This window comes from Halichoerus grypus, chromosome 9 (assembly GCF_964656455.1).
Source record: "Halichoerus grypus chromosome 9, mHalGry1.hap1.1, whole genome shotgun sequence".
Classification (NCBI taxonomy): domain Eukaryota; kingdom Metazoa; phylum Chordata; class Mammalia; order Carnivora; family Phocidae; genus Halichoerus; species Halichoerus grypus.
Window position 1 is genome coordinate 1,974,818 of NC_135720.1, and position 12,429 is coordinate 1,987,246.

At 39.3% G+C, this 12,429-nt stretch overlaps 1 protein-coding gene across 12 annotated transcripts in view; it reads right to left on the minus strand.

Annotated features, from left to right (window-relative positions):
* The window catches only part of AFDN (afadin, adherens junction formation factor), a 141,389-nt gene that overhangs the window by 98,588 nt on the left and 30,372 nt on the right, over positions 1–12,429 (minus strand). For 7 of the 12 annotated variants that reach the window (XM_036118633.2, XM_036118625.2, XM_036118628.2 and 4 more), the window contains exons 2-3: positions 4,873–5,068; positions 1,568–1,683 (exon numbers count right to left, since the gene is read on the minus strand). In XM_036118633.2, the coding sequence (XP_035974526.2) occupies positions 1,568–1,683; positions 4,873–5,068 (312 nt within the window). The remainder of the gene's footprint in view (positions 1–1,567; positions 1,684–4,872; positions 5,069–12,429) is intronic. The other 5 variants (XM_036118634.2, XM_078054460.1, XM_036118632.2 and 2 more) reach the window with 1 other exon arrangement.

The window sequence follows — 12,429 nt, forward strand, 5'->3', positions numbered from 1 at the left end:
AATATATAAAAATCCAAATAATTTACATAGTTACTTTTAAAAAAGAAGTCTAATCAAAATACAGAAATAACTGGGGTGCCTGGGTGGCTTAGTCGGTTGAGCGTGGGACTCCTGATTTCAGCTCGGGTCATCATCTCAGGGTTGTGGGACTGAGCCCCGCATTGGGCTCTGTGCTTGGTACAGAATCTGTTCATCCTTCTCCCTCTCCCTTTGCCCCTCCCCCTGCTCTCTCACTAAGAAATAAAATCTAAAAAAAAAAAAGAAAAAAAGGAAATAACTGCTTAAATCATCATCTACTTTATAGATGTTTTCTCTAAGTTCAAAAGAAATGTTAAGCATACTGTAAGAAACTGGCTTTTTTGAAGCAAAATTGTAAGTACTATTTGTGCAAGAACTTCTCATTTCTTTTCCAGATCTTGTTTATCTGCTTGTTTATTCTTAATTTACAACATGGCCTGCTAGCAGATGACACAGACATTATTTTTTTGGTATAATTAATAGGCTGACCGGTAAAGAATCAAGAAAAACACGGAAGAACGGTTACTGTATTGGGAAATAAACTACCTTCTGTTTTATCTAAGTTAGCATTTCCATTTTCATTGCTAGCCATGTCAGCATTGTCCTAACCCTAATAAGACCTCTGATCCACATGAATGAGGATCTCTGGCCCACAGCTGAAATCATGGTGCAGAAATGAAATAGCACATGGAGCAAAAAAAAGAGAGATGTTCATTATTACTTTATATGTATTTGTATTTGCTATAAATGCCAAGCCACTAAAGCATAGGCCAAGGCCAAGAACACATTTTGTGTATCTAAAACTCTTCAACATGGCACACTAACATCACACAAATAAAGTAAAAATTTTCTGTTTCCAGAAGTGAACAACGGCACTCTTTTCCCAATCTGTTGAGGAAAATAAATAGAAGGTATTTCTCAAAATATTCTTGACCTCTGCACTTGCTATCACTTGTCAAAATGAATTCTAGTGTAAGATGCCACTTGATTTAGCACAGAAATCATAGTTTGAAATCTTATCTGTATTTCACAGTGTTCCACATGAGCACAGCGGCACAGGAATTCCAGACACCCCACCAGCGGAGAAGGTCTGGTATCACGGCACTAATGCATTACATCACCCAGACAGGTGGCTAACTTCTAATCTTGCACAGAGTACAGAAAAGGTTTTAAATGTGCCTTATTAAGTTGTATCTGAAAAGTCACACAAAATAGGTTGTGATTCTTATTAAAACATATTTTGAATTTCTAATTTGGTAAAAAACCTGGAGCTGATTACTTGATTATTAAATCTTCTAATAACAAAAGCTTCCATAATGCTTCTTTGCAAAAGTAAAGAGCAATATTAGGGATTAGTTAGTGAAACAGAGGATGAAACAGAGATAAGTAGAACTCCTTTCAATTTTTTTCTGGGAGGTGGGTAAGGAAAAGCAGCAAACGGGAAAGTTGAGTGGAGTTCTATCACACTAACTAACATCACAGTCTCGTGTTCGTCTTGGTCAGACCTGGGCCCGGCACACCATCAGCACGGGATGCGCAGGGATCCTACCTTAGGAGGAACGGCATCGTTCTCATTCTTAAGAACAAATCTGCCCTCTCGATCATCTTTATTCCAATTCAACTGAACAACTAGGGGTTTCTCATCTATATCCAATCTTCTTTCTTCTTCAAATCATGAAATGAAAAAAAGTTAAGTCATGGTTATTTAATGGCACTAGCTAATACAACACTCTCAAATACGTTTAATTTTGTAGATATAAATACCTTATTACCACAAGTACTTACTAACAGGCTGAAATGTAATTCAAAATGTTATGTGTTAGTTTCAATTATTTACTATTTTGTTGCCACTATAATATATACTACCATGTACCCAGTGCCAAACACTGACCAGGGATAATGCCCTTACAACATTTAGAATCCAACTGGGAAAATAAGAGAAATACACAAACTAGAAAAAAATATATATATAGGGCTTTGCTATCAGGCTAATTCTGTAAATCAAATTATCTCATATATGCAACTGGAAAATAAGGAAACATTAACATAACACAGGAGTTCAGTTGACCTATGAGATTTCCTTCTCACACGAAAACGGCTGTACTCTTCTTTCTATCTCTCATCTCCCAAACTCACCAGGTCCAGCCCTCACAGCACGTCCCACCATGAAACCACCATCCCATCTCTTCGTTAGGACAGCGTTAGGTTTAGAGTATTCCTTCCTTGCTTGCTACGCATCTAACATGCCTCAGGGCATACTGATCAGGAATGTGATGGAACAGGCTCCCTGAGGGCCTGGCACAGCTCGGCCACCTATTAGAAGCCTACAGTCGGCCAAGATCATCCGTGTAACTGTCTATAGGATGTCTACAATGAGCATAGCAAATACAGGAGGTAGGGGCCAGCTGGAGAACTACGGTGGTAAAGGAAGCAGGAATTAACGGGGCAAATTTAAAGGATAAACAGACTTATACAGGCTTTTAGTAAATACTGTATATAAACAGCAATGTTAATTATAATACAGTAATAACAAATTCAAATTTATTATTTTATGAACCAAAAATATGAGAAATGAAAATGAGAGCAATAAATTAGGGACTGGATGAAGTTTGAAATTCCTGCTACAAACCAAAATTACCAAGTTCTTCTTATTGCAAAGTTTGTCCTAGATCAAAATCCTTCATAGTATATTTTTAGAGAACTAACTTTAAGAACAACTGAGTCGAAATTGTAAAAGTCAAATAAAAGCAAGGGTGAGGTATTCTAAAGCATGTGAGCCTAACTATGAAATGTAAATACAGTCAGGGTGCTACCACAACTTTATAACTTTAAGATATCTTTCTGCCTTAGAGGTTCTCATATTGTTTTTTAACAGCAGAATCCTTTCTATTTTCCCAGTTGATTTCACATAAGGAATCCTAAAACACAGGAAGGATAAGAGCGGAGTCTCCCTGGTGGTGGAGTGCGGGTTGGGGCCTGGGATTCAGCGCACTGGACCTACAGTTCACAAGCGTGAGGGGAGGTGCCCTGAACACTCGCTGAGGAGGAGTATTTTAAATCTTCAGGGAAACCAGTTGCGTCGGGCAGATGCTGCATGAACCGCTAGCTGCAGGCAGCCCCCAGTCCACCCCGGACTGCATCGTCCCTTCTGCTAGCGTCAGGGTCAATATCAAGGTGGGATTTCCGTGGTGCTGGACAAAACCAGCAGCACTGGGAAATGAGGGCACATAAACCCCATCAGGGATGAAAATTTTAGTTTTCCTTTCATTTTATGTACACCATTTTTTCAAACATCTACCAAGTTGTTAGAGCATAAATACTTATTAACTTGTCTGAATCGAACTACTGAATAAAATGAAATGTTAGGTATTTCCTTTAGCCCAGAGGTGCCACTGAAAAATCACTGACACCCTAAGGGCTCCATGACCTGAAAACTGAGAACATGCAGACAAGGGCTCTCCCCGTGTCTGAGGCACAGGTGCGACCCACTGTGGTGAGCACGGACATGTGCGGGACAGAGCCAGATGTCCTGGCCGCTCTCCTCAGGGTGTGGGTGAGACTTTCCCCTTCTTCTCCGCGCACCTTCATTTTGTTCTCACCCCCTTACAGGTAAAATAGTTTACTTTTTAATTAAAGGAAATGTAAAAGAAAAAGTTTCTTTTAAAAAAATCAAAATCATTCCATTTTAAGATCTCAAATTCCAATCTTACATATTATTCCAAAGACTTCACTTGGTGGTTTTCAAATGACCAAAAAGTGAAAACACAAAAAGGTCTGGAAGTGAGAGTATTTTCTTCTCAATAACCTGGTTATAATGATTCTGAGTAAAGGAAAAACTCAACCTCAGAAAAACCATCCAAAGTGAAGTATCCTCTGTTGTCAAATCCAGTGTGGGTATCATGTGTGTAGTGGGATACCCTCAGAACGTTAACAGTAATAAATGAATATGACCTATCTGATATTCTACTGGGGAAAAAAGTGTGTGGTCATACCCAAATTCCACACAATACAAAGCTTTTCACCCAATTTCAAATATACACAGAGAGCTGTCATTTTGAAGTTAAGACAGATAACTTATGTTCAAGGACTTGGGGATGGAATTTAACAGGTATTAAATTTTGGTTTGGGCTGTATGTAATCTTTTATTTGCTGCATTAATTGAGATTTGTATTTTTTATAGGTGACTCAATACTTCCAAAGCACTCATAAAAAATTCTTAGAAATTTCTACATTTCTAATCAGTCCAACTTAAAATTGCTACTTGATATAGATATATAGGATATTTTAAGAAATTTTAAACATTAAAAACAAGGAGAAATCACTAACTACATAAGACAATTTCCTCAAGATGCCCTAATTATTCCCAAATAATAATGAAAATATACTATCTCACATTACAAAATACTCATTTTTGTAAGACTGATAACTCATATAATATTTAACTGGGTTAAAATTAATTGTAATATTATACTCTACACATAAGAGTTACATGAACTACTGCTCCAAAAGCAAGTAGCATATTGCATCATCAGTGTGTGTACGACACCTGGAACTGCTGGCTAATTTTATGAGGAAATGTCATGCTACTTATCTCTGAAGAAATAAGCATGTATTAAATTAACACATTCATTCTAACTTCCCACAGATGTGTGTGCCAAGATCTCATAAGAACGTTTCGCAGACACGCAAACATTTTGCCCGCCTGTCAAATGCTCCCCAGCCCCTCCAGAAAGAGAAGGACCTGCGGGAAAGCAGGGCTGTGACTGAGCTGCCCTGGGGACCAAAAAGTGTTTTGGGAGCTCTCTATCCAAGACGGGGACACCCCGCCAGCTCCCCGTGTGTGTGCGCACGGACCTCCGCTGACGTGCACTTCATAGAGGGAGTACTTGGGGGACGACAGCATCCGCATGTCAGGCCGGAATTTCTCCGCCAGCGTCTCGATCACATCTTGAGTGGTAGCAGTACTAGAGACCCGAATGCATTTTGTTGCAAAATTCCCAGCAGCTTTATCTTGAAAATAAAATCTCATCACTCCATGGAACTCCAAATCCTAAAAGAAAACAAAAAGATACATTTTTGGAAAAACAACATTCTAAAAAAGATTCACTTTTTGTAACAATAATAAATGAAAAAGGCTATTCACCACTTTTTAAAAATGTTTCATTACCATAAACATCTCAGACAGAAACTGAGAGACATGGCATTTTAGTCCTCAAATTTAATTATGTGACTTGGGACAAGTTATTTACAGCTTCTGCTTACTCATCTCACATCTAAGACAACAGCTGCAGAGGTAGCTGATGTTAGTAACAGCTAATGTTAATGAGTCTTCAGCAAGTACCAAGCACACCTTGACATGCAGTATTTTACTATGTCTTTATAATGGTCCAGTTAAGTAGATTTATTACTAAACTCTATTTTCAAGATTTGGTCATTAAAACATAAAGTTTAAATTGCTTGCTCAAGTAGTTATATGGCAAATGCAGAGTTAAAATCCAGATCCACAGGTCCCCAAAGTCCACGCTTATCAGCCCCTGAGGTCCTGCCCAACCTGGAGAATATAAAGCCTCAATGAAGAAAGAGACATTCTAAAACCACAGGGGAAATGTTAGCCCCAATTCTACCATGAATGTGAATAAATGGAAACTCTTTAACTTTTGCAGAATATAATTGTAACTAATTTTAATATGAACTACTTGCCCAAAATCAATGAACACAATTTAGATTTTTCTCAAAACCTTACTTCTAGAGAAAAATACAATGGTCTTACAAGTGAAGGAATCCTACTATAAGACTGTAGCCCATGTAACTATGCGATGTTCTTTCCTGTTATTTGCTTGTTTCCCTTTTTAATTAGAACGCAGTTCAGTCAGGTGAAACTCACGTGGGCTTCCAGGCCTTCTGCTACAACCGTAAGACTCAGTGGTTCATATCCCACAGATGAACCACTGTATCAGAGAGAATCTGGTTGTTTGGTGGGTTACACTTTCCCTGGGGAGGTGGGGGGGGGGAGCGGAGAGTGTAAGGTCCAGAGCCTGAACATGAAGAAAGAAAGCACAGGTCCCGAGGAAATTCCAAACAGTGTTTCTAACTCCTTGGCCACCCTCACTGCCCCCGGCACCACCAAAGGTCCACTGGCTCATCAGTTCTTCCCACTTCTCGCCCTCCACGCGAGCACGTCAAGTCATTCCACCTTCAGTAGACACCTAGAATCCATCCAAAGTTTTGTTAAAAGTAAGTCAGATGATGTCACTCCTTAGCTTTACTCCTGGCAATGGCCTTTCTATGGGCTCAAAGCCCATCACAAGTAAGCTTTCTCTACTTCCTCCCAATCTATTTGCTTATTCTTCACTAATAATTATGCCTTAATAATTATAATGGTTGTGGGATATTAGAATGTGGCTAACTGTATAAACTATATGAAAATTAAAACAGAAAATGAGACATTAAGACATATTTCTAGCCCCAAAGCTTTACTGTGCTTGCTCAGATCCTGTCCACTAGGGAGTCAGTCCGTCCTACCCATTTCCCACTGCACCAGGGAAAATAGAGAGTAAGCGAGCATGTGTGTAAAAATAAATAAATAAAAAAAATATTAAAAATATATATATAAAAAAATAAAATAAAAAATAAATAAATAAATAAATAAATAAATAAATACCATTGAACCACAGATCTTGGGTTGAAGTAGGGCCACTGATTATGGGGGTGAGGCTGAAAAAAGCTTTATGAGTTAGCAAAATGGGAGCTATGTTAAGTTAATAGTCCTGCCCCGGTCTCTCAAAATCATATAAACTGCCTCTTTGTTAGCCTAGGTCAAGCAGCAAAGAAAGTTAAACAACATCCTTTTGAAGGTTTATCTTTTAGTCTGGCAACCCCGAAACCTCCAGATGTGAAAGATGCCCCTAAACTGTAAATGTGTATGTCAGTACAGCACAGTACTATTATTACTACTACTGTAAGTACAGTATTACTGGTGTTACAAATAGCTCCTGGGCACCAAGTACGTCCTGGGTGCCAGGAGCTGTCTGAACACTTCCCCCTGCAGGGCTTCTTTCCCCAGCTCTCCTTTGCTCACGGGCCCCTCCCTGCAGCCCTCCCTTCTATGCTTCTCTACTCTCCCTATCCACCACCCTCCTCAGGCTACCCTAAGACAACACAATAGGAAACAAGAATTACTCTACACATTTAGTTGCGTAAATGTGTTTATTACGGGAGTCCTACTTTTATCCCAGGATTGTGATACTATCATCACCACTACCACTCTGACATCACCTTTATATTACACCTAAGGTCTCAAATATTAATTGGCCCTGGCTTCACCAGGGCTCATGCTTTATAGATGAAGTTAAACCAAAAAGGCAAAGTAACCTCCCACTCGATCATTTTGTTAACAGAGTAATTTTACATCATTTGTGACAATAAGAAGACAGGTGTACCTGTGGATCCCAAAGACAAGAAAGCACCACTCTCCCTGGTAACTGTCTACAAAAAACTCCAAAATACCAGACATCAAAGATCTGGGAGGGAATGCCCAACTTGGCAAGAACACAAAGGAAATGATCAAGAATGAATTTGGTAAGGCAAGCATGGAAAGGAGGAGATCCCTCAGTCACCCTCATGAAAATCCCTTATGTATAGATTACTACCGTTTTTAAGAGGAAACTACAAATACAAAATCTCCGTTATTAATGTGGTTCTGGTACTGATCTCACATAAAATGTTGAGATAAAAGGAAAAAAAGGAGTAAACCCAAGGGTAGAGATCCAGCAAGCAATAGTACCCGTGTCTACAGAGAAATAATATTTCTGTTGATGTTTTTAAAGAAACAAATCTCCAGGTTCTACACCTAGCCTAAACAAAGCAGCCTATTAAAACTACCTTTGATCTCATTCGCACTAGATAAATGTTAATAAATATTAACTTAGTTTGCCTGGTTATCTCAATATCACACAATACCTGAGTGTAGCTGTTATTAGAATAACACCTTAATAAATTAATACATTAGCACTGTGTTTAATTATTCAGCCAAATACAAGTTTGGCCTGTGTGACTAAGTCCACAGAATTTTATCAGACCTGAAAAGACTGGTAAAATCAAGTTCTTGAACCTTAAAGTTTGGTGTGTAATGACCAAACTAACAAAAAATAATAACTAACGTATATTAAGGGCTACTACGTGCCAGATACTAAGAGTTCAGCATTTAATTCCTCAAACATGAACTAGATACTATTATCATCTCGACTTTACAGGGGGTACAAAAGAAGGCCCACAGAGGTTTTAAGTATGTTTTAACTATGATCAGACAGCTTGCCCAAGAGCAGGGCTGAGAAGCAGCCAGCATTAGGTGTCCCACGAAACCTCAACTTCTACACCACCACGCTCTGCAGCCCCTTCTTCAAGTCACTGCATCATCTAGAGGAAGACTGGTATGAATTTCTTCCTTTTCTTTACAAGTACAAGAGGAGTTCCAGAAAAACAGTGAAGAGAAAGAATTCTGACACTGAGAGGGGTCAATGACTTGCCGGAATCACCACCCAGACAGATCTTAAGTATCGTAACGCTCACTTTGGGATCGGAGGCCAGGCTCACACCGCACGCAGTGCCTGATTCATTCCTCTATCAGCCCACGGGCCTGGCCACTGCACGGTGCAAGGGACACCTGGGAGTTTGCAGCAAGGGTCGAAATAAGTTGGTATTTCAACTTAATAGCTGTATCTTTGAGTGAGCTCTCTGATATGCATGTGAGCTCCAATTTCCTTAATTATAAAATGAAAATAAGCTTGTTTTGAGGAGTAAACTATATAAAGAACTAGCAATCAGCGCTCCCACTAGAGGGTAGCTTTCCTGAGGGAGTCTCTGATTCATTGTTCTAGGCCCTCCTTCAGTCTCTAATACATTGCTTCGCACATAAAAATAACAAATTTGAGTCAAAACTTCCAAAAACAGTATCTGATTCTTCCATCTGTGGTTTGTCTGCTCTGAACTGATAAGGACTCTGGAGCAAAACCTGAAATCTGTAATAAGCAGCCCTGAAGTTTCAATAACAGGGCTAATATTCTGATAGTGTTGCAGTCAATACAGTTACAATTTTACAAAGACAAATGTTTCCTTAACAAAGTCCTTACACAAATACCCAAGAGACAACATTTAAAATTTAAAAACACTGTTGTAGATCCTCCAATACCTAAATGAAGTGCCTACTTGTTGGCAGCATATTTTCAGGAAGAAACTCGTGTTCGGAGCAGGTAGGCCAGTAACTGCGGTAAACTGGGGTAAGTACTATAATCAGCACAGGCCACTACCATATGCCAACAGCAATAATCTGAGTGAGAGGCAGAAGACACAATGTATCACCTGTTTTCCTTTCCTTAAGGGTTATTTTTCCTGAAAGGAAAACAAGTTTCTTTCTTTCCTAAAGGTGTATATTTACCTTTGTATAAACTTCTCCCTGAGAAATATTATCACAAGGATTATTACAATAGAAATGAACACTACTTGGGGTGGATTTAATGATAACTTGGAAACAAAATTATTTTAGTATTTATCAGAAAGAATAGACCAAGAAGAACAACAACAAAAACCCCAAACCACAGAAGGCTATATTATAAATTACTAGAGAGCCAATGCAAAGAACAAAGGACTAAAGGTAGAGATTAGCTTTGAAATATTTTATCAATATCTTATTAATTAATGAAACTGATAATCAACTGGCCCTCTCCAAACCAGTAAAAACTCACCAGGGCAATCCCAAATCTCCTTTTGCTCAAACTACTCAGAACCATTTGTTCCAAACCTACATCGGTCGACCGTGCTAATCCATCTTTCTTCTCATTGTGTCCAGCATTTATGTGAAGCCATTTCCTAGCGTGCAGCAAAGCATCGCTAACTGAAACAGGGAATCATCCAACTCCCCATGGAAGAAAGGGCACCACTTTATTACACACACATAATTCATTTCTAATGCTGGTGCCTCCAAAAATAGGTGCAAAATGTTAAGAAAAAATACAGCTGTGCCTCAAAACACACACACACACAACGTTATTAGTACGTAAATCAATCAACTGGACAACAGCCATTTGAGTGTTAATAATTTAGATGGAAAATGGAAGAAATACTTGAATATGGGTTTTTGGAAACTTACTTGTATAAACATTGTTTATTAAACTTTAAAATTATATGCATTTCAGGAAAGCTTAAAATAAGTAACAACTGTCAAATGTCCTCACCAGGCTCATTCATTCCCAATGGGGCCATTTGCCTACCCTTCCCACCTACTCTCCATTCCTATGGGTGGGGAGCTACTAAGAAACCCTATGTTTTCTTTTTAAAAAATTATTTATGTATTTATTATCAAGTATAATTAACATACAGTGCTGTATCAGTTTCAGGTGTAGAATATAACAATTCAACAATTCTACAGATTTCTCAGTGCTCATCACCGCAAGTGTCCTCTTAATCCCCTTCACCTAGTTCACCCCCCAACCCCTCCCCCCCAACCACCAGTTTGTTCTCTGCATTGAGTCTGTTTGTCTCTTTTCTTTGCTTATTCGTCCCTTTTCTTTTCTTTTTAAAAGATTTTAAGTAATCTCTACACCCAATGTGGGGCTCTAACTTACAACCCAGAGATCAAGAGTTGCATGATCTTACCCACTGAGCCAGCTAAGCGACCCCCCCCCCCGTTTTGTTTCTAATTACAGTACCTTGTAAATGGTACCTTAAGAGGTTTCTGTAAAAACTAAGTAAATGGGTTTGTTTTATATTGAACTACCTTTCAGATAACTACAGAGTACAGATTAAGAGTTTCCTCCTGGGGCGCCTGGGTGGCTCAGTTGGTTAAGCCTCTGCCTTAGGCTCAGGCCATGATCTCAGGGTCATGGGACTGAGCTCTGCATTGGGCTCCCTGCTCAGTGGGGAGCCTGCCTCTCCCTCTCCCTGCCGTTCCCCCGGCCTGTACACTCTCTCTCTGTCAAATAAATAAATAAAATCTATTTTAAAAAATAAATAATTTTTAAAAACCATAATATAGTAAAAATTAGTGCATCTTTACTAACATAATAAGTTCCAGAGTTGATTCATACAACTCTAATTTTGAAGTAGATATGAGTATAATCTCATAAGTGAAGAAAATGATAAATTTCAGGTATAGGTTAACAAAAATTTATTTACTAAAACTAAAGATGTAATGACCTTCCCATCTGTTCCAAGACCCCATGACGTCTGTTCCTAGACCTCAAGTTAAGAAACCCCCACGACAACTCCAGTGATGGCAAACTCACTGGCCGTGCAGGCCGTTCCTTCCTTGTACAGCTCGACAGCAGGAAAGTAGGGTTTTATACAAAAGCAAATTCATCTCCTGTGACTTTACCAGTTGGGCTTAATTTTATCCTTTGGTATTATTTAGGCCTATATTCAAACCATGGTTTATGAATGATTTTTTCCCCATTTATTAATGAAATGGTATAGAATAGATAATTTCTACTGGGTACAATGCACTCTGGGTAAGGAAACGGGGCAAGTACTGGCTCATGAAATCTTAATTCCAGTCATTCCTGTGTATACCCTGGGCTACAAGGTAAAATGCACTTCTTTTTCTTGCTACAGGTGAGAGTTGCCCCGTGACATTTGGGACTGCAGAATTCTGTACTGTGGGAGGCGTGCTAGGCACGGCGGGATGCGAGAACACCCCGGCCTCTATAACCTACATGCCAGTAGCAACCCCCCAGTTGTGAAAACCAAAAACGTCTCCAGACATCTGCATACATCCTCCAGGAGACAAAACTGCCCCTGTGGAGAACTGCGGATTTAGAACAAGTCTAGTCCCTTTCCAGAATGGCATTCTAATTCTAGTTCCTCCAACTGTTCTCTTTCCTGTGACAAAATTCCAAATCCACGTACTTTTCTCTTGAACACATTAGTGTTCTATCCACCCGGCCTGACACCATTTCCAGAACTGATCACAGGATTCCAAATGTGTAGCTCTGATCAACTCTTAAGTACACTGCTATTTCTAACAGGACACCTGTAATTAATGCAACGTAAGACTACATTAGCTTTTTGGTTACCACCTAATATTGTTGATTCTCACACGGTTCCAGTAAATTTAAATTCTTGAGTCATTTGCACGCTAGTTACCAACTAGGAACGCTTCTCAGCTTGGCACTAATCAGCCTTGGAGTACAACTGCTTCCTCATTCATCTAACTGTACTACAGCCAGATCATCAACACGAGAATATGACTAAAGACGCTGCTGAACTCCTTGATAAAGTCCGGATACATTATGGCTGATGCATTTCCTTGATCTACAAACCTGGTAGCCCTACTGTCTCTCTCACACGTGGGCACACACAAAATGCCATCGTTCTCTCTACTGAGCCATGATGGTTCCTATGAATGGGGTTACACAACGT